At 47.4% G+C, this 21,632-nt stretch overlaps 3 protein-coding genes and 1 pseudogene across 3 annotated transcripts; 1 reads left to right on the top strand and 3 right to left on the bottom strand.

Annotated features, from left to right (window-relative positions):
* Positions 1–1,251: 1,251 nt before the first annotated feature.
* LOC117850608 (uncharacterized) lies at positions 1,252–3,676 on the bottom strand. Its single transcript, XM_034732468.2, has one exon. It carries the CDS (start codon positions 3,597–3,599, stop codon positions 1,419–1,421), a length of 2,181 nt encoding a protein of 726 aa, XP_034588359.1. The 5' UTR covers positions 3,600–3,676; the 3' UTR covers positions 1,252–1,418.
* A 4,656-nt stretch (positions 3,677–8,332) lies between these two features.
* On the top strand, positions 8,333–9,893 carry LOC117849088 (uncharacterized). Its single transcript, XM_034730685.2, has 2 exons — positions 8,333–8,697; positions 9,593–9,893. Exons 1-2 carry the CDS (start codon positions 8,333–8,335, stop codon positions 9,891–9,893), a joined length of 666 nt encoding a protein of 221 aa, XP_034586576.2.
* A 3,127-nt stretch (positions 9,894–13,020) lies between these two features.
* Positions 13,021–15,415, bottom strand: LOC140222175 (uncharacterized; annotated as a pseudogene).
* A 943-nt stretch (positions 15,416–16,358) lies between these two features.
* On the bottom strand, positions 16,359–19,488 carry LOC117849982 (ras-related protein RABE1c). The gene is made up of 9 exons (XM_034731745.2): positions 19,331–19,488; positions 19,111–19,224; positions 17,772–17,844; positions 17,522–17,622; positions 17,369–17,434; positions 17,180–17,277; positions 16,986–17,048; positions 16,822–16,914; positions 16,359–16,744 (listed from the first exon to the last, which is right to left on the bottom strand). Exons 2-9 carry the CDS (start codon positions 19,181–19,183, stop codon positions 16,667–16,669), a joined length of 645 nt encoding a protein of 214 aa, XP_034587636.1. The 5' UTR covers positions 19,184–19,224; positions 19,331–19,488; the 3' UTR covers positions 16,359–16,666.
* Between the last annotated feature and the right edge of the window lie 2,144 nt (positions 19,489–21,632).

The following is a 21,632-nucleotide window of genomic DNA, read 5'->3' as shown; positions in this document are numbered from 1 at the left end:
GTTGTATTTTATCCACTTAACGACTAAATCCATTTTCTGTGCATGGTAAGGCCGCCTAATCCCTTTGGATCCAACTGTCCAAGCATAGTGTACATCAAGCTGGTCTATGCTGGTGAGCTGGACTGAAAGATACCCTCACCCCACCTGCTCTCCAGTGTCTCGTTATCTCGAAGAAGAAAAGAAAACGGCTTGTTCGTTTGGCACATGCAGCGACCACATGCCCACATGCGTGATTCTCTTCATTTCTAATTGGTCTGGCTTCTTGTTAAGTTGATACTTGCTGATAGCTTGTTCGTGCTCATTGTCCTCATCTGTTCTCCCTTCATCGATATGGGAGTCAGCTGCATCTTGACTGTGTAGTATAGTATACACACAGTGATAGCTAATTAACAGTAAGCTACCAGTAACATAGCGTTGATCACCTGGAGCTGGAAGGTACTATATATATGGCATTATGGGTTTGGACACTCCACAATCTCGTAGATAGGCTGTTTACAATGAAAACTTCTATTTTCGAGACCATTGAAATGGGACATTGGATGAGGAAGAAATCGTCCACTGATAATTAAAGTATCGTATGCCCTGCGTGATATTACTCTGAAGAATGGAGAGGAGCTCTATGGAGAAGATCATCGCACCATATGCTTGATTTCATGTTGAGTTGATTCTAGTAGTCCGACGTCAATCCCGGAGCGCTGAAGAAGCTCCTAAACTAGACTCACATGAACCTGCTTAGTATCCATTCAACCTGCCAGTAGACCATAAGAGCTGGGGGCAAGAAATTCAATGAAGTTATCAATATGCTGATTCAGCAAGCCATGCATTTTTTTTTTATAAAGAGCAAGCCAAGCATTGGAGTAGGTATTCGAATTTCGCTATAAGAGAAGTGATCTTTCTCGATAGTTCTTTATATGAGTAGCTAACAGTTTGAGTGACTTTTAGTATTTCTTTTTGGGTGACTGACATTTATTTTATCTCTAGTGTAATTTGTATCTTTTCCAATAAATGTTACCAAATAATCAACAAATTAATTGCCAATAAACCCATCATATTGCCTACGATTTTGGTAAATAATTACCCAAAATAGTAAAAACCGTTGGTCAGTTGCGAACATACCGTTGGGAAAAATTAGAAATTCTGTAGTGTGTTACCTAAGCTGAATAACCAAATCAATGTAGGGTTGGTGAACAGTTGCCGATCGCGGAAATGGATGGAGAGTTGGGGCTGGATCTCGACACAAAGGCTGATCGATCCTTTATTCATGGATGGAGAAGTGGGATGGGGTGAGGGATTTGGAGGACACATTCTCCATTTGTTACACAAATGCAGACAGAATATAGTAGATGGAATGACCAGAGACTAAATCAATCTAATACATGAGTAGCATGCACGAGCAGTAGCAATGAAATAAATACGATTCATACAGGATGCATATTATTTGCCATTTTTCGGGCTTTCCATTCAGCCTTGCTGGTTTTCCTGGCAACAAACAGGCCGATATGTTCAGCCATGAGCCACACGATGGTTGTCAACTCGCCGCCATGGCTCAGCTGCTTTGCATGGGACTCCTTGTTGCAACGGTAGCTCGCGTAGAAGAGCATGTCCACCCACACCTCGAGGATGAATTGCAGCATGTCCACTTTCACCTTACCCGATGTTTCCCGGTGGATCAGTTTCTCGGCTAGTAGAAGTCCTTTGAAGAGATACGGGTTGAAGGTGGCGCCAGAGTCCCAATCTTTGTATAGGATGTTGACAAGCCCCTCCTTCCGTTCCAGGCTGCCGCTGGACATTCGCCGATCATTGTGCAGCTTGAACAATATCCTAACATTATTGCAGAAGCTGAAAGATGAAGACTGCAGGTCGGTGGCCACAGCCCCATGCTTGGACCAAAATCGAGCCAAATCCTCGCAGGTCAGTTCGAACAGCTTGCGCGTAACCAGGCCTGGCAGCATGTCGGGGCGCACCGCGAGGAGATACATCATGTAGTTGGACAGCGTCGTAATCGCATTAGCATACCGTGCTGCCCTGGAGCCTTTTTGAGCCTTGTACTTACCGGACTTGAGGAGGTATATGTCGGTGGCGATGTGCCAGATGAGGATGCCCAGTTGGAGTTCATCGCCAAGGCTCCAACGGAGGTCGGACAAATCCTTGTGTTTCATCAGGACCTGATGACCCCTCTTCGTCCTGAATTGTTTTGCTATCTTCACGAACTCCAGCGCTGCTCCCCTTGTATCACCCACATCCTTTTTCAATTCGCCCCTGAATTCTACCACCTTCTCCCGCAAACGCCTGAACACCAACTCCTTGACTTCCGGTGGGATCACAAGGGTCCTTGCGTAGGGCTCTACATTACCCCCAAACTCTTGCTCCTTTGCCGGTTGCTCACGGGTGATGAGCTGCAGCATGTTGAGCTGCCCCATGTTGCCCGACCAACTCCGGTGAGCTTGCACCTTGGCGAGCTTACCAAGATATGCGACCGAACCATGGAACTGAGACCACCGGCTAGCACAGAAGGCTTCATGGCGAATCCAACCCTGCGGCAGCCTATGGTGCAACAAAAAGCCGGTCCAGGAAGACCCTAGAGCCCTGAGCAGCGACGCTGTCTCCAAGAGAAAGGTGGCGACCAGCAGGGCGCGGGTGATCACGACGTCCGACTGCTTGTGGCGCCTGGCTTTGTTGCTGAACTCAACCAGAAGTAGTGCGGCCGCAGTGACAAGCGGTGACACGGCTCGGATGCAGTAGCCGTGCCACGTGTGGATCACCGGGGCCTTGGTGTAGAGGAAATCGTACATGAGTGAGAGCTCCATCTCCATCACCTTGCACAGGTTCTTCCAATCGAGCTGGAAGAGGATCTCTTTGGTGTGAGCAGCGTCAGTTGTGTCCGACTCCGTCTCCACGGAAGAATCCACAATGGCGTGTTTGCAGATATGGAACAGGTAGTGAGCACGCATTATGAGGTCGCCGTCGCCGTCTCCACGAGAAACCGCAGGCTTGGGGGAACGGCGGCGGCCGCCTTTTGCGCGCCGGCGCCGCCGCTGCTGGCTCTCGAGGGACCCCCGGACGTTGGCCAAGTTTGCACGGTGTAGCGCCAACGTCTTCTCCACGTACTTGGCCACGCCGGTGAGAAGCATAAGCCAGGCCGCCGGGACCAAGGCCCAGCTCCCGGAGATGGACTTGTAGACGACGTACAGGGCTCCCGCCACCCGCAGGACGAGCTCGAGCACGTAGCGCCCCGAGAGCTGGTTGTCCTCGAGTTGGTAGGCGGTGATGCTGTCGGGGCCGCCGAGGTGCAGCAGGAAGAAGGGCGCCCAGAACGCGACGAGCCGCCGCTCGCCGGAGGTGCCGCTGACGGAGAGGTGGCCGAGGGCGGTCGTCGCCACGAAGTCGGCGCCCACGTAGAACAGCCAGATGACGCACCGCAAAGAGTCGGAGGCCCCGCGCCAACGGAACCCGGCGGAGAAGGTGAGCACGAGTTGCATGAAGAAGCTGACGCCTAGCAGGATCTCCATTGTCCAGCTTCTCCAAAGGTCGGCCAGCGCGTTCCCGAGTAGTATCATCGCATGCCAAACGATGTCCACCACCCATGCGTCTCCCGTCATTGTTGCTCTCTATGGTCGATCCAAGAGATGGATCTCTAACTAGTCAAACCAAGGGTAGAGCAAAGAGTATGTACGTACAGGGTACAGTGGCACTGTGGCAGCCAGCACTAAACAGATCGAGATTCGTCTCACTATATACATGTAGTTAGCTGGCTACTATAAAAAGGAAAGTGTCGACATGCCAACACGTCTATCCCCACTTATTATTTTTATATTTTTTTAACATAGTGCAAATGCATGAGTACATACATATGCACACGCAACTATATCCCTATAAGCACATTCGAAAGACTAAATCATCAGATTGAGTTCGACGAACTCATCTCACTATTAACAGGCGCATTGCCTATCACCGAAAAGAATAGTGTCATGTGAGTACATGGCCTCGAATCTAGGTGTACAGGTTCCATCACAAGAAATCTTATCAGCCGTTCTCAATTCGCCTATTATTTTATTGTTGTAACAATCAATTAGTGCGGCTCCAACCTGTTCTTCTAAAAAAATACCTTCTTTTTTCCGAAACTTACGCACCCACATTTTACACGTATGAGACGTATGAGCATCTTCAAGAGACTTACACTAGTATATTTTAAATTGATGAGAACGTTTTACAAGTATCATACCAATAAAAAATAATTAATCATAAAATGCGAGCATTCATTCGAAGTTGAATGTTCAAACCAAGATATCCATAAGTTCCAACTACAAAACACATAGCCAACTAAGCTACCCTCATCTCATGAAAAGGGCCGGATACTCCCTCCGTCCACTAGTAGAGAATTGAGCTTTAGTCCCGGTTGGTCTTTTATCCCGGGTCACTCAACCGGGACAAAAGGGGTCACCCACGGCCGGCGCTGCAAAAAAAAAAATTCCCGAGCTCCCAGGAGCCCCCCCACACGCGCAAGTCACAAGTCACGCGATTTTTCACGTGAAATATGCGCGTGCGCGGTTCGTGGGATTCGAACCCACAACCTCCAGCCTCGCGCGTAGCTTCCTTGCCATCCCACCTACACACCACATCTAACTATGTAGGGGATGCTATCCTTTTGTATTAACTCGTGGGGGACCCTTTTATCCTGGTTGGAAACACCAACCGGGATAAAAGACCACTGTTCGAGGATTTAATCCCCTTCTAGCCACCTTCCAGTCACCTCGTTGGGGGACCCTTTTATCCCGGTTTGAAACACCAACCGGGATAAATGACCCCCTTTTATCCCGGTTGGTATTACAAACCGGGATAAAAGGCTCTTGACCCTTTTATCCCGGTTGGTGTTACCAACCGGGATAAAAGGGGGGGGTCTTTTATCCCGGTTGGTGTTTCAAACCGGGATAAAATGCCTCTCAGAGTCTTTTTTTCCCACTAGCATTTGCAACCGGGATAAAAGGTCCCGGTTGGTGAGCCCCCAACCAGTGACCGAGTTTTAGTCCCGGTTGGTGAACCTTTTGTCCCGGGCCAACTTTAAACCGGGACAAAAGGGGGCGTATGGAAAGCCAATTCTCTACTAGTGGTCATAGAATACAAACTATCTAAGCATTTAAAATTTATCCACAAATACAAGACATTCGACATATTTAGATCATTACTCATTTAATTCACCTCGGAGGTAGCAAGATAGATTTGGCTGATTGGGGGCGCGGCATTAGTGAAATGATTTCTTTATTTTCTGCAACCATCATTAAAACAACTAGCCTACACAACTTCACACGTCACTCAAAGGTCCCATGCGTCTTTTACCAGTCCCTGATCTGTCCTAAAAACTCTAGAATTTCTTGTATTTCATGATTGAGGGAGTACATCTTACTTTTAAAGTATATCAAACTGCCGGGCCATTTGCAGAAGCATAACAGTAGAAACAAGAGGAACTCCAACAGCATTGCCATCTCCCTCTCTTCAAACTAAAATTTGGCAAGTCTATGAGAAAAACGCGGTCCAACAAAGTTGCTATCCGAATGACCATCACATCCGGCTTGCCAAATGCTCCCCCACACTCTTCAAACCTTGCAAGCGAGTTTGGCTTGCCAGATGTGCAAAATGGAGAGTGCAAGATGAAGAGTCTATTGTAGTGTGAAATAGAGAGACTGTTGAAGTGGATGGAGAGTGTAGATTTTTAGAGAGGAAACTACTTAGTGGAACTTGGAGAGTGGGAAATAGATAGTCTGTCGGAATAAGCAACTCAATATGGAGAGGAATCTTTTTGCCAACTTAGTTAGAGAGTTAAATGGAAAGTTGATATACCCACGAGTCCAACTAAGAAAGACATTTTTAAAATGCTGGGTGGTTATAACAACGAGCAGCTTACATTGGCTCTCGGATGACAAACATAATGTTAAAATTTTGATTCATATTCAGTTTCCTATATATCAGGTTTAACACATGAGCCTCAGCGTTTTCTAATGAAGGAATTTTTATTAAATATAAGATCGATCCTTTTTCAACCAGCCGATACATATGCAGCCATCACAAAAGAAAAGAGAAAGAGAGAGTATGCTTGCTACACAAAGTCTGAAACCCACGTCAATAGTCCAAACCTCCTTACAAGCTGACGCTCTAAAACAACAGAAAGCATGCTCGCTGCACTAGCACATGTCATCGTCATAATAAAAAGAGAGAATCCTAATGATTCCTCAAACTCCGCCGTATTCTTCCCAATAGGAAGATGAGAGAGAGAGGGGGTGGTGCACCAAGGAGGACGAGAGGCTTCTCACTCGCTGGATTCGAACGCTCCACCCACCGAGCCGCCACTGCATCTCGGCCTTGCGCCACTGTAGACATGTCATGCCCACTTCGCTCGTCATAGCCCCGCGTGCCGCAATGTCCCGTCATAACCCCGCGTGCCGCAATATTTCCTCCCGTCGTACCCACGTGGCTCGCCACGTCTGTGGCCCACCGCTTGACCCCACCCAAGCGCTGCCTCCGACCCTCACCCCACCGTGATCCTCACTGCCCTAATGAGAGGTGAGCGGAGGGGAAGGGGAGGGGCATCATGGGACTCACCGGCCAGGAGGGAGAGGACGACGGTGAGAGGACAGGGAGATAGGGAGAAAGAGGGGACAACGCGCCAAGAGGGGGAGGTGATGTGGTGGAGAGATAGAGGGGAGGTGAGATTGTGCAAGAGAGGAGGGAGCAGATGCGGGAGAGGGGGAAGCGCTACGATGGTAGTAGTGAATTTTAATACCGGAGCATAAATTAAAGACCAACCCGAACCCAATTAGAAAAAACGCCGGGTTGAAGAAAAGCATTGTGCGGCTGACCGGCCGGCGGCCGCGCTTTCACACGGTCTACCTGGCTCGCCTTCGCCGCACGGATCTCGTTCACCCGTGCCGTGATTTACCACAATCGGCAATCGGGCATATTCGCAGCCGTTGAGGGGGGGATTAATTAGTTCCTAGAGTAAGTGGCATCCAGCGGTTAGGCACTTGTGCACAGCTTCAGTTCACTCGGATTCAGAACTGAAAGCCACGCTTGATGCGTGTCGACGGCCGCTTTCCCAAACGCGCAAAGCTCGTTTAGGCTGCTGCGATGAGAAATGCGCCGCGCAGGAGGCTACCACTACCAGTCACGTACGTGTAGTCGGGGTTGGTAACTTGGTCCGACTGGATCCTGGTCAGAATCGGCATGGATCCGTTTCAAGCAGCTGAACGCGACCTGCTTGCTCAGACCAGGATCTAGATGTGGATGCGTGTCGTGGAGTCTGATCCGTAACATACGAGCGTGAGCGTAAATGCGCCTAGAACCTGCCTGGTTCAAAGAAGTGTGCGCATTAATATTGCTAGCACCACACCTCTCAATTGGTCATGCTCGGATCAAAGAAAACCCACAATGGTTGGTGGACATTGTTCCATCAGTGTTCCCTGCACATTTGGTCAAATACTATGTTTAGCCGTCCAGACCGGGGAACTTTTAACCACACCAACCCGATCCGATTCAGCCGATCGAGAAAAACGCTGACTAGGCTGCTGAACTTGAACGGGTACGTTCCTGTCGAGCTTGCTTTGTGTTCTTACGCGTGCTGAATCTGAGCTCTGACTTTCCGAGACACGAACGAATTCAGGTCAGGGTCCAGCTCGATCGCTAGCGAGCCACACTCCGGCAAAAGTCCAGTTTCAACTTTCAACCACCAACCTCAAAGGTGTGAAACGCTGAGGCTGAGCCACTCCGTCCGGTTCAACTTCAACCACCTGACGCCGAGCTACCACGACCGCGGCTCGCTCCATGCGTCGCGCCCGCCGCGCCGCAAGGACCCGAAACCTCGGCGATCAGATGGCTGCCGACGACGCCCGCGCGCAACAACCCGGCCGCCGTGACGCCCTTCTTTTTCCGATGGAGCTTTAATTAAGGCAGCTTTGCATTGGTGCACTAAGCCTACATGTGCGTTCCTTCGGCCAGTCTTAGTGCGCAATTTCATTACACAGTTATCAAGACTGTGAATTAGGTAACTGTGCCTGTTAAGTTTTATGGGGATAAAACTCCTCTCACATATGATGAAACTCATTCTTATCTCTCCTCATAAATACCTTGCAAAGTTAGTAAAATTAGTGATGTGTCATGAAAATTAATGCTCATGGAACTCTTTGTGAAACTTCCACCGAGACTGGACTTATTATCGAGCCCAATTAATCCCTTCAAACACCAGCGTAGAATAGCATACCGCGAGATCTAGAAACTTTTTACACTCGCCGGTCAATTTCCTACTGCTAATGCTGAAGTAGAGCTAGTCGTCATCACGCTATATATGATCGTGCAAGCCGGAAGCCTCCTGGACACCGTTGCGTTGCACGTAGCACTTGCACATCATCGAGCGGCTCGGAGCAGCAAGCTAGGACAGCATATCGATGGAGATCGCTGTGGACACGGCCAGCATCCTCGTGCTCCTCTCGCAGCAGCAGCAGCGGGGCGGCGGCAACCGCTCGGCGGCGGCAGCAGCGCGAGGACGTCAGGCCTTGCCACGCGCCGACACGTGTTCGCATGCAAGACGTGCGAGCGGCGGTTCCCGACGTTCCAGGCGCTGGGCGAGCACCGCGCCAGCCACAGGCGCCCCAAGCCCTACAACACGGTGGGGACGCGCCGGGCGACGCCGGAGGCGCACGAGCACGACCAGTGGCGGATCTAGAAACGGACTCCGCCCCGGACTAACTAATATAAAACTTAAAATCTTACTAACCATACACTATTAGATATAACATATTTTTCAAACATCACAATTCAACCAATAGACTCAAACAATTCAACAACTATATCTCTCATATCAAATTCAATTCGTGGTCTTTTTTGCTCAACCCGGCTCTCTACACTTTCGGCGCTACTCTTTTTAGCATAGTATTTCTCCATTCTAAGTTATGATTATGAAATGTTGCAATTGCAAACTAAGACTCAAATACTTCCTGCTCAAATCAATGAAATGAAATATTCATTACTTTACATAGAAATAACATAAATAGACTAGCAGTCGTCGAGCAATTTCAAAAAAAAAATAGCATACCGGGGCTTCAGCAGGGTCCGGCAGCCTGCCAGGAATGGCCTGGGGCGTGGGGCCACCGGGCGTGGGCGCGACGCGCGCCACGCGCGGCAGGCAGGGCGGCAGCCGGCGGGGGCCCTGGGTGGCGGCCGGGCGGCGCGCCCCTGGCGGCGCCCGGGCGGTCGGCGGCACGCGGGCGGCCGGCGGGCGCTAGCCGCTGGCTCCCTGCCGGCGGGGCGCGGCCGCGCAGGGCCGCGGGGGGCTGGGGGCGCGGCGCACGGCCGACGCCCGACGGCGACCTGGGGCCGGGGGACCCGCCGACGCGGCGCCTGGGTAGCGGCCGGCAGCCTTCAGTCCCTGCGGACGGGTCGGGCGGACGGGAGGCGGCGTGGAGACGGCTGAGTCGGGGACTCGGGGGTGGGCGGACGGGAGGCGGCTAGTGCTAGGGTGACTGGGTGATGGCCTGGCCGCCTGGGCCAAGTTGTCTTCGGGGTGGGCTAATGGGCCAAAAAGCCTTTTTATGCTATTTTTATGAAGAACTTTCCCATTGTTCTTGGGCCTCGCCCCGGGCTGTAGCCCGAGCAGCCCGGGGCCCAGATCCGCCCCTGAGCACGACGAGGGCGAGTGCACGGCAGGCGGCTGCTCAGTGTGCGGGCTCAAGTCCGTGGTCGGGCAGGCGCTGGGTGGCCACATGCGGCGGCATAGTGTGAGACACAACTTATACCGGTGGATACGAACACACACTATAGTGGAATTTGTTCAGGACTCACCATACAAGGATAAGAATCTCGCCGGAGTCTCGAGCCTAAGCTCGCCACCGCCACCACAACCGACGTGATCCTAATCAGTTCTTCTCTGGTGCATGTGTCCTCCTTTAACCATTACACGTCGTGCTAGAATGGTCACAACGACTCCCGTTCATGGGCCTAAACTACTTTAGCCACTACGGCCCAGCCAAGTACTTGTTGGGCTTTGGATCTCGTTGAGGGCGCCCAGTTCCTTGAGTTGTTTCCGCAGCCTTGATCCTGCTTCCTTCCCCTTCCTCCTTCATAGAATTCGGCATCACATTCTTGTTCGTGACATCCCCCTCTTCTTGAATAACGGCTTGTCCGCGAGCCATTGCATATTTCAACTGAGGTAAGATGTGATCTTCTTCTTCCCAAGTTGCCAGTTCCGCGGGCCAATCGTGCCACTTGACCAGACCCTGCTAGATAGCTCTTCTGCCAATGTTCCTGAGACACCAGTCAAGCATCATTTTTGGTACCTGCATAGATACATCATCTGGAGGTAGAGACGGGCTAGCAGTGGGTATGTTACCTTTGACCTTCTTAAGGAGTGAAACATAGAACACAGGGTGAATTTTGCTTTCAGAAGGCAACTTCAACTTGTAAGCAACCAATCCAATCTTATTCTCAATCAGATAAGGACCGAAATATTTGAACGAGAGCTTATGACTAGCTCGTGAGGCAACAGAAGTCTGAACATAAGGTTGTAACTTAAGCCAAACCTTCTCTCCAATAGCAAAGGATCTTTCAGTTCTGTGCTTGTCCGCTTGACGTTTCATCCGCTGTTGTGCTCTCAACAACTGTTGCTGTAATAGTTCTGTCATTGTTTGTCTTTCCTTTAGCTAGCCCTCCAAGTCTGGTATAGCACAATGTTCCACTCCTTCTATTCCTTCTATTCCAAAGTATCTAGGAGCATGCCCATATAACACTTCAAATGGTGATTTGTTCAAAGCTGAGTGGAAATTGATGTTGTACCAGAATTCAGCCAATGATAACCACTGTGACCATTTGGAAGGACAAGAATGTACAAAACAACGGAGATAAGCTTCCACACTTTGATTTACCCTCCCAGTTTGCCCATCACTTTGAGGATGATATGCAGAACTCATTCTGAGTTCAGTTTTAGACAACTTAAATAATTCTTGCCAAAGTTGACTAGTAAATATTTTATCTCTGTTAGACACCATGGCTTGTGGCATGCCATGTAGTTTATAGACATCATCCGTATATGCTTTAGCCACTTTGAGAGTAGTAAAAGGGTGGACTAACTTAATGAAGTGAGAGTATTTTGAGAACTTGTCAACTACTACCAGCATGCAGTTGTAATTAGATGAAGTTGGCAAGCCTTCAATGAAGTCTAGAGTCACTACTTGCCAAGCATGATCAGGTACTTCCAAAGGTTGAAGAAGACATGGATAAGGCACCCTTTCGACTTTTGCTCGTTGACAAACAGAACAAGACTCAACCCACTCATGTATGTGGTCCTTCATTTGAGGCCAATAGAAGAATCTTTTGATCCTTATATATGTGACCAAGATTTCTGAATGACCACCCATTGGACTTGAATGTAGAACCTTCATAACTTGTTGTATTTCTAGGCTATGACCCAACCACATCCTGTTCTTGTACTTGATAATGCCTTGTGATAGTTTGTACTTGCCTTGATCAGGATTGAGTAAAAGTTGTGTTAATAGCTTTTGAGCTTGTTCATTATCAGCATAACTAGACTGCAAGTCATGCAACCAAACTGGTTGTGCCTTTGATAAAGCCAAGACTTTTGAAGTTTCATCATGTGTAAGTCATGCAACCAAACTGGGAAGTTTCATCATGTTTAACTCTTGACAGTGCATCAACAGCATTGTTTGTGGAGCCCTTCTTGTAGCAGATCTTGTATTGTAGATCGAGCAACTTGTTTAAAACCTTCTGCTGCCAATAGGAATTTAGCCTCTGGTCATCCAGGTGAATTAAGCTTTTCTGATTAGTCTGAATGATGAATTCAGCAGTGGTCATCCAGGTGAATTAAGCTTTTCTGATCAGTCTGAATGATGAATTCAGCAGGTTGTAAATAGCTCCTTCAGTGATCTATAGCCACCAAGATTGCCAAACTCTCTTTTTCATAAGTAGAAAGGCATTGGCTTTTGGGACCCAGTGCTATGCTAACATAAGCTATTGGATGCCCTCCTTGCTACAATACTGCTCCAATTCCTTTGTCTGATGCATCACTTTCCACCACAAAAGTCTTGTTAAAATCAGGAAGAGCTAAGATTGGAGATGAAGTGAGTGCAGATTTCAAAGTTTGAAAGTCCTGTTCAGCTATAGATATCCACACAAACATTTGCTCTTTTTTCAACAGTTATGTTAGAGGTTTAGCTAACATGCCAAAAATTTTGACAAATCTTCTATAATACGCAGCCAAGCCAAGGAACCCCCTCAATTCCTTCACTGAAGTTGGAACGGGCCAATTCTGGACATCACTGACTTTTCCAGGATTTGTTTCCAAACCTTCAGCACTTATAATGTGGTCCAGATATTTGAGTTGTTGTTGGGCAAAACTGCATTTAGACAACCTGACTTTAAATTGATGTTCTTTCAACAAGTCAAAGACCATCTTTACATGTTGCACGTGCTCTTCATAGCTCTTACTGTATATAAGTATATCATCAATGAAGACTACCACACACTTTCTGAGCAGAGGTGCCAATATGTGGTTCATAATAGCTTGGAATGTAGATGGTGCTCCTGTTAACCCTTATGGCATGAGCTTATACTCAAAATGGCCGAAATGTGTTTGAAAAATAGTTTTGTACTGATCTTCTTCATTAACCAATATCTGATGAAAATCAGACCTAAGGTCCAAGGTTGTAAACCATTTTGCTCCATACAACTCCTCAAACAACTCTTCAATGATTGGTAGTGGAAATTTGTTTTTGATAGTGTAGGCTTTCAACCTTCTGAAATCTACACACAACCTCTATTCTCCTATTTTCTTTTTGACTAGCAATACAGGGAGGCAAATGGACTTGTACTGGCTTGAATCATGTGATCTTGTAAAAGCTTGGCCAATTGTTGCTCTATTTCATCTTTTTGAGCTGGGGTATATCTATATGGCCTCAATTTGAAAGGTTGGGCTCCAGGCAGCAAGGGAATTGAATGAGTAATATTTCTATTTGGAGGCAGTCCTTTTGGTTCAGCAAAGAGTTCTACATAGTTGTTCACTAACTCTTGCCTTCATTGCTAGGATGTTGTTCAACAGAATTACTTGCAGAACACACCAAATATCATCTTGCTTTTGCATAGCAAATAACTGATCTCCAATGATATAAAGACAAGGTGTGTTATCTTGTGTTCCCTGTATCCTGACTTTCTTCTCCTTGTAGTGGAAAGACAGCCATTTTTGAGCCCAATGTACCTTCATAGGACTAAAAGTTTCCAGCCAATCCATCCCCAATATAGCATCATAGCATTTCAAGGGAAGTATCTTAAAAGTTGTCAGGAATTGAATCCCTTGAACAAGCCAATTGCAATTCACCACTTCATGTGTACATTGCAGAATACCTCCATCTGCCACGTCGACATCAATAGGTTTCTTCAGTGGTCTCCAGTTTGGTAAAAGTGCAGCAAACTGCTCACTGATGAAATTATGAGAGTTGCTAGAGTCCACCAATACAACAGTCCTATATTGTTGAATAAAGCATTGGAGCTTCATTATCTTCCCAGAATAAGTTTCATTTACAGCTTGTGCAAAAATTGCCATTAAATCTTCTCATGAATCAGAATCAGATTCACCAAAGGATTGATGTACAGGTTCCTCCTTCTTTGCAATCATTTGCCAAAACTCTTCTACAATATGGAGGGGAATATTCTCAGGACAAGTATGCTGAGGATCCTATTTTCCTCCACACTTGTAGTAGAGTCCCTTGGCCTTCCTATAAGCCATCAGAGCTGACACTCTATCACCTAATGGTTAGGAGATCTCCTATCTTCAGTTGGAAATTGTTCATCTTGCCTTGCTACAGAAGACACACTGCCAGTCCTCTGCACTGACTTGATAGAATTGGGTACTTCTATTCTCCTTCTTTCTTTGCTAGGACCTCCCTCTAGCACTTCCTCCTGCAAAATTGCCAAAGAGCTAGCAATATCCAGATCTTTTGGCCTATGAACAAGTACTACTGCCTTAATTTCAGTTTTTAAACCATCTACAAATTTACTGGTAACAACAGAGGGATTGAAATAAGGGTCATGAGCCAGCAATTGGTGAACAAGCTTATCAAAAAGCTCTATGTATTTTGCTACTGACCCTGACTGTTTGATATGAAATAATTGCCTAATAACATGGTTGTACTGATCCCTCTCAAACCTTCCTAACACAACTTGGCAGAGATTCTCCCAAGTACACTTCTTAAGATCTATTTCTATGGATTGCATCCAAAAATCAGCAGAGCCCCCAAATTCATGGTAGCTAACTTAACCCAATGAGGTTTAGGAGTTTCATAGACATCAAAAAAATTCTCACACCTCCTAATCCAGATCTTGGGATTAGTTCCATCAAAGCGAGGAAATTCAAGCTGGGGTATTAAAGCTAGGAGCAGGAAGATAACTAACACATCCAACATAATCAAACCCATGAAAAGGAACATGTGTAACATTGAGGTCTTGATTCGCACCTTTGACCGGAGGTGGCACCAGGGTTGTGACAACCCCAGCACCAACACTCCGGTGCTGAGTTTCGACGCGGTGGCAGTATTGCCCAGACGCCTCTGCATCTGCAGTCACCCCTAGATGGGTGGGGGAAGGCACCTCAACCTTGATCCCTCCATCTGGCTTCTTCTTGGGAACTCGTGGACGAACAGACCTACCTTCTGCTTGAGATCATACATAGAATTCTGCAACTCCGTGACCTTGTTCTCCAGCTTAGGTTTTCATTCCTTCACTGCACCTTGCTCTTGAGTAAGAAGATCAATGGACTGCTACATCTCCTCGATCTTGCGATTGGTCTCATCCACCTTGGAATTGGTCTCATCCACCTTCTTTCCCAACTTCTCCAGCTTCGCCGACACCGTTGCCATGGAATCCGTCGGTACCACCATGGCTCCGACATGAACTTGGAAGCGAGTGAGATAAGAGTGCGTTGGATCCAGAATCGATCAACTCTAAATACCAAATGTGAGACACAACTTATACCGGTGGACACGAACACACACTATAGTGGAATTTGTTCAGGATTCACGATACAAGGATAAGGATCTCGTCGGAGTCTTGAGCCTAGTCTCGCCGCCGCTGCCACAACCGACGTGATCCTAATCAGTTCTCCCCTAGTGCACGCCTCCTCCTTTAACCATTACACTCCGTGCCAGAATGGTCACAACGACTCCCGTTCATGGGCCTAAACTACTTTAGCCACTGCGGCCCAGCCAAGTACTTGTTGGGCTTCGAATCCCGTCGAGGACGCCCAGCTCCTTGAGTTGTTTTCGCAGCCTTGATCCCGTTTCCTTCCCCTTCCTCCTTTAGAGCATTCGGCGTCACATTCTTGTTCGTGACACACAGGACCACGGCGGTGGCCGCCGGAACCCTCCGTTCTGGGGACGGGGCGTCGGTGGAGGGTGATGAAGACATCGGCAACGGTTGTGCCAGTGGCATTTGCTTGGACTTGAAGCTGGCGACATCCGAGAACTGCGCCAAGTGCCGGAAGAACGCTGGGCTCGGCGACACAGTGCAGGGCGTGCAGAAAAAGTTGATATTGGATTGCTCTCTTTGAGATGTTGCCTTCATCAGATGTATAAGTTGTGTTCGTTTCAATTTTTCGTATAGTTCAAATTCAAAGTGTATTTGGTTTCATTTCCAAATATATACTCCATGCAATAAGTATCATCATCGGACACGAATATCGCTGGTATAAATTCCTCATTCCTCTTTTGTCTCTCGTAAGGTCAGTCTCAATGGACCGTTTCATAATAGTTTCATGAATATTAAAATCTATACCACATCACCAATTTTTGCTTACTTATCATGATCATTATGAGAAGAGAGAAGGTGTTTTGTAGCCAGTCTCAATGGACGGTTTTTATAGGAGTTTCGTGAACATTAAAATATATACCACACCAGTAATTTTATATACTTGTCATGATCATTATGATAGGGAGAGTTTCATCAAATGTGGGGTTACACTCATCAAGCAGTGTCAAATCTTGGTAACTGCACTGAAACTAGCCTAAGGCTGGTACACAATCCAAGAACCTTTGACCAACGCTTAATCTAAGAATTTGTTAACTATACTATATAAATTTGGTAACTACATTCTATTCGACAACATTCCATGAGATCAGTTTTTAAAGAACACTTGATATGATGTCAATTTCATATAGCCATATGAACAACTTAAGACATTAAAGGACAAAGTATGTGACCACGATAGGTCAAACCCCGTGCTTTTTAAGAGGGAATACACCTGACAGCAACAAAAGTACATCAAAGGTGCTTTCCCAAGAAAATAAATTGCAAGGAAAAATACAACGCAACAATGCACGCAGAGCAACACCTTATTCCATGCATTGATCGATAAAATGCAAACCCAACGACATGGATTTCATTCATTACACACTGTAGGGAGGGGGGAGGTTTTTCAATGGACCGAAATCCAGAGTGCAATAGCTCCCGGCAATAGCAATAGCTACGTCAACAGCAAGAGGTGGTTGCTTCAAAGAGGGGAAGCAAACACAAGTACAACCACATCAGTATATCAAAGTGGCTTCTTCAAATTCTTCCTATAACAGCCAAGCGGGAAATAAATAAAGTCAAATAACCAACGACCACAGACATTGTGCTTCGCTTATGAGCCGCAGCAAGCAGATTTCTGGCCAACTGGTGTCTCGGTGGCGTCCGGCTTGTTAATCTTGATTGCCTTGTCCTACAGTGCAAGGATAGATTGCTCAGATCATTGGTTGAGATGAAATTTCAAACATAACCAGATGCAATTATCTGTACCTCAGGCTTGGAATCTGTCTCGGCAAGCCTCTGCTTGATGTCACGCGCAATGGAGAAAAACACTTGCTCCACGTTAAGGTTTGTCTTGGCACTCTGCAAAACACAATACCCTGTGAGACCAAAACAACAGTCACTGAAAAGGTTCGATTCAGGCAGAAACTTACAGTTTCAAAGAACTTGATCCCGTACTCATCAGCAAGCGCTTGTCCTTTTGCAGTAGGTACAGCCTGATGTAACAGTTACAGTAAAGTTAAGCATGTAATCAGTGATTTCAAACAAATGATACAGGCTGAAATCAGTGAAATTTTATAGAATACTAGAACAATCAAAAGGAAAAGATGACTTCAGGGATCTCTACCCTTTTGCTCTCATCCATATCTGCCTTATTGCCAACCAATATTTTGTTGACATTATCAGAGGCGTGTTGCTCAATGTTCCGAATCCAGTTTCGGATGTCTGTATGTTAGGTGAGACAATTATCAACAAATGGGTAAATTTGTTCAAAATGGAAGCATTAGGGAATAGAGTGTGTTGGGTAAGAGCGTACTGTTAAAAGAAGACTCATCAGTGACGTCATAAACCAGCAGGATGCCCATAGCTCCTCGGTAGTATGCTAAGATAAAATAATGTTTGCTGGATCAAAATGTTATCATATAACTTCAACGAAGTAGATGATCAGAAATGAAATAAAACACTATACCAGTGGTAATGGTCCGGAAGCGTTCTTGGCCTGCTGTGTCCCAAATCTGTAGCTTGATGCGCTTGCCATCCAACTCTATTGTTCTTATCTTAAAATCAATACTACATAAAACAAGCATTGAAATCAGATTTTAAGTACATAACAAATGCCACAATCCCATCTTTGCGGGAAGAGATGATGAACACTTGAACAATCTTCAGGTCCGTAAGCTTTTCGAAGAAAAAAAAATCATGTCACCATAGAGACTTACCCAATTGTGGTAATAAAGCTTGTAGTGAAGGAACCATCGGAGAACCGCAATAGGAGGCAACTCTTGCCGACACCTAGAAACAAGTAAGAAAAGTGTTTGTCAGGCAATTGAGATAACAGAAAACTTAACCAAAGGACATGACACTAGCTGCACAGTAACTTTTCAGTCAAAAACATACCTTCGTATGATAACTGTCCAGATCTATACATGTTATAACAACATAGCTACTAGAGCAAGACTCAGCAATCGGAGTAATTCCAAGGTTATCCCAGGAACCAATGGACCTCAAGCAAATACTAGAAATGCTCTAAACCAATGCATAGAACACAGACTACAGGATGGATAGCCATCATCCTTGTGTAGCAAGAACCACTTAGTTGATCATCAGTAACGCTGAATCAGGTAAAGAGTGAAATATGGATAAAATGGCTCAGATAGAGAACACAACAATGCACCTAGTTTTGTTGAGGCATATTTTGTGGTTTAAGTCCTGCAATAGGTTTTGTAATTTTTTTCTAGTGCCGATAAATTAGTTTCACTGCTCCAACTAACATCCAGCGGCTGCCATTTTCACACGTTATCCACCCTCAAAAGCATGAAACTCTCTGTATTCACTGACAGCAAATTCCATAGACATAATGGTTAAATAGTATGCGCTAACAAGTAAATTATCAAAGAACACAGAACAGCACACAGCATCACATACAAATGATATTTTATTATATAAATCACCTATATTGAACATATTCTGAAGTAAGATTTTCTAGTCTGTCCGCTCAATGCAAGAATGGGTAAAAGAAACAATTGCTTAACCAGGAAGTATCAACTCAAAACGTCAACCATTGAACAAGTCTACCAACTTAATCTGCAGCGCAAGAGACTTTAGGAGCACATTTCCACAAATTGGACTATTTCCAGTGTGCATCTTCCATGAACCAAACAATTTGCACAGGTGAATGTTCGTCAATGAAGGAAAAACTCACATCAATATCACAAATGAAGTTCATACAAGAAAGAAAAAAAGTCACAGAAAGGCACAATCCATCCTTCCCATCACTGCCCCTCAATTTCGCATCTCAGACTAATGCAGCAAAGCGGCTACTAGATGAAGGAACGGTGAGTTAGGCAGAAAGCAGGAACCAGCAAGCAACATCTCTTCCGCTCTCCACTACAAACTGAACACGGATCAATCGCACGAAAACGGCCACGGGCAGCAGGAGCGAGATCCACATGGCGTGTAAGCCAAACCCAACCCCCGATCCCACGAACGCGAGCGCGCGTACGCACAAATTCATCCATCTACTGAGATATATAGAGGGAGAGATCTAGTGGCACCCACCGCTATCCCCAATGAGGAGCAGCTTAATAAGGTAGTCGTAGTCGGCCCGGGCCCTCGCCGGCGGCGCCGCCATGGCGCTCCTCCTCCTGCCCGGGGCGCAACGCAACCCCCGACCTGCACGCAGAGGGCAAACGAGGAACGCCGCGCCGGTGAGCGACCCGAGGGAATGGCGGCCGGCGACGGACGGCGGGGCGGGGCGAGGGCGGATCGGTGGGCTCACCTACGGGCGTGGGGCGCGGGGATCGAGGAGCGGGCGGTGCCGGATCTGGGGGCTGCGCAGGGGAGGTTGGGGGCGAAGCGAGACGAGACGGGGAGACGGGAAATTTTCCGTGAGGGGTAAAACGAGCACACGGTGGTGGTTTTGATTCGACGGGGCCGGGCGCATGAGCGAGCGAGCGTGTGTTATGATGGGGTCAGGTCGGGTCGGGTCGGGTCAGGTCACTTGGATTGGAAGACAGGGCTGGGTCTGCCCGTCTGGGTTACTTGCGGCGCTTTGCGATGCTTAACCCGAGGCGCTTAGCCACCGACCGGTGAGCTTAAGCCTGACACCGGATGGTATTCTGCGCTAATGGCGACGCCAAGTTTTTTTAGTGTGAGGGGAGACCATTCCAGTTTTCAATCAAGAAATAGTACCCGACGATGCATTGCCTAGGGTATATATGCTCCTAGTAGAATACTACATCCGATTCTTTGACGTTCCCGTTGGCCACTTGCAGGCAAATCACCGTCTGAAACGTTAAATATAATGAATCGGAGGTAGTATTAGCTAGGGGCGGCGAGCGCGATTGCTGGCCGCTGGATCTGTGGCGCGCATTATTTATGAATCATTTGGTGTGTATGGTTTTGTTTGAAGTTAGAAAGCATAAGTATTATGAAAGATAATGTCTTTTCTGAACCAAACATACAAGTATTTTCAAACTTGATGTGTAATCCAAAAGTTTCCTTTTCCGAAGAACCGACGATCATCAATTCAGCGTGTGTACCTAGCAGTCGCCCTTTGTGGTGGATTTGATGGTACAAGTGGTAACAATGTTTTTGCGTGGAAGAAAGGGATAAACGGAAAGCAGACCGGTGGTGTGCTTTCTGTGTTTTCAGGTTTCAGCCTCCCAACATCATCATCCGTGGGGTCACGCAGCCTCCATGCAGCCCCTTCCTTCGGAAACTCCCACTCGTCAGCGGCTTCTCGGTGCAGTTACAGCACGCGAAAGTGGCCCAACGGATGGGCGGAGCCGGACGGTGCAAGCACTACAGGAAAAAGGGTAACTTGATGGCATTTCAAGCGTGTTGAGGCCCCTATGACCAGGATTCTAAAACTGCGCTGATGGGTAACTCCAGAGTATGAAATTGCTAACCAACCACATGCAGCCATGCAGGCCCGGACAGCACGCACAAGAAGCTCGACCACATGCCTAAAATGGTTGGTGGTATCCAGCAGGGACCAGCACCTTTTGCAACCATTATTTGCCAAAGCAGCTCTAATTGCAGTGCATCCAATGCTCAGTTTTTGTTTTGTATATTATCTATACAGCAAAATGACAGGAGTGCCAGACTCTTTCAGAATGGCAGTACTCTCTGTTTCTACTAGCAAATTGTTGGAAGTAGACTACTGACCTTCGCTTGTTGTTCGCACAAAATTGGGCCATCTATCATTCTATCTTGGCAAAGCCCACAAATCACTCCTCCGCGCCGGGCGGCCGTGCCGTTCCGTGCATCCGGGATTTCGGGGGCTGGCCGCAGCTCCCATGGAAGTCCGATCGGACCGAGGGCCGTCCATTCCTCGCTGGGTGGTCATGGACCATCAGATCTTCCGCAGGGACCGTACCACGTCTCCGTCCACCGCGACGACAGGAACAGGATAACCTCCGCGTCCGCGATGGCCCGCGCCAGCAACGGTGACCCCGTCGCGTCTCCTCCTCCTCTCCTCGCTGCCTGGCACGTCCCGCCTCTGCGTGCACCACCGCCCGGAGGGGCGCGAGCTCTCCTGCTTCGACACCGTCGTGGCGGCCCACGGGGACGCCGCAATCTTCCGCCTGGAGGGCAACTTCGAGGGCCTGACGTGCTACGCGATCGACTTCTTCCTCTACCGGGCTCTCGCTGCTCCCGCGCCACTACTCGATCCAGAAGGAGATCGCGGCCGCGGCGGAGGGCTCCTGGAGGAGAAGTCGCCAGCGACGCATGGGGCGTTTGGTTGCCTGCATCAGCCATCAGCTAGTTCTGCTGGTGCAAGATTTGTTGTTTGTTTGATCCGCGTATCTGCTCGGTCAAGCTCCGCGCGTGTGAGATTCCCTCCGCAGCCAGGCTCTACCGGTGCGAGGAAATCGGCCGTTTATGCCGGGCCAGGCTCGCGTGGTGCAGGTAATTAGCCATCTAACGATGTTATTAATACATTATTAGCACATATTAAATGATATTAAATATTTTGATTAATATTAAGGAGTAATAAGATAAATTAAAAGCTTTAAGATAATAGTTTTTCCGTAATAAATGCCATTACGTGATTATTTATATATTTTCATCTCATA

The sequence above is a fragment of the Setaria viridis genome, chromosome 3, assembly GCF_005286985.2.
Source record: "Setaria viridis chromosome 3, Setaria_viridis_v4.0, whole genome shotgun sequence".
Lineage (NCBI taxonomy): Eukaryota > Viridiplantae > Streptophyta > Magnoliopsida > Poales > Poaceae > Setaria > Setaria viridis.
This window is presented reverse-complemented; position numbering and strand designations above follow the sequence as displayed.

What these genes read in the sequence shown, in the direction of transcription:
- LOC117850608 (XM_034732468.2), bottom strand. Translation starts at nt 3,599, where the DNA reads ATGACGGGAGACGCATGGGTGGTGGACATCGTTTGGCATGCGATGATA.
- LOC117849088 (XM_034730685.2), top strand. Translation starts at nt 8,333, where the DNA reads ATGATCGTGCAAGCCGGAAGCCTCCTGGACACCGTTGCGTTGCACGTA. An exon ending in GAGGCGCACGAGCACGACCA is followed by an intron (nt 8,698 to 9,592) that starts GTGGCGGATCTA and finishes ATTTTTATGAAG; the next exon opens with AACTTTCCCATTGTTCTTGG.
- LOC117849982 (XM_034731745.2), bottom strand. Translation starts at nt 19,183, where the DNA reads ATGGCGGCGCCGCCGGCGAGGGCCCGGGCCGACTACGACTACCTTATT. An exon ending in GCTCCTCATTGGGGATAGCG is followed by an intron (nt 17,845 to 19,110) that starts GTGGGTGCCACT and finishes ACTTGTTTCTAG; the next exon opens with GTGTCGGCAAGAGTTGCCTC. An exon ending in ATATGGATGAGAGCAAAAGG is followed by an intron (nt 17,049 to 17,179) that starts GTAGAGATCCCT and finishes CTGTTACATCAG; the next exon opens with GCTGTACCTACTGCAAAAGG.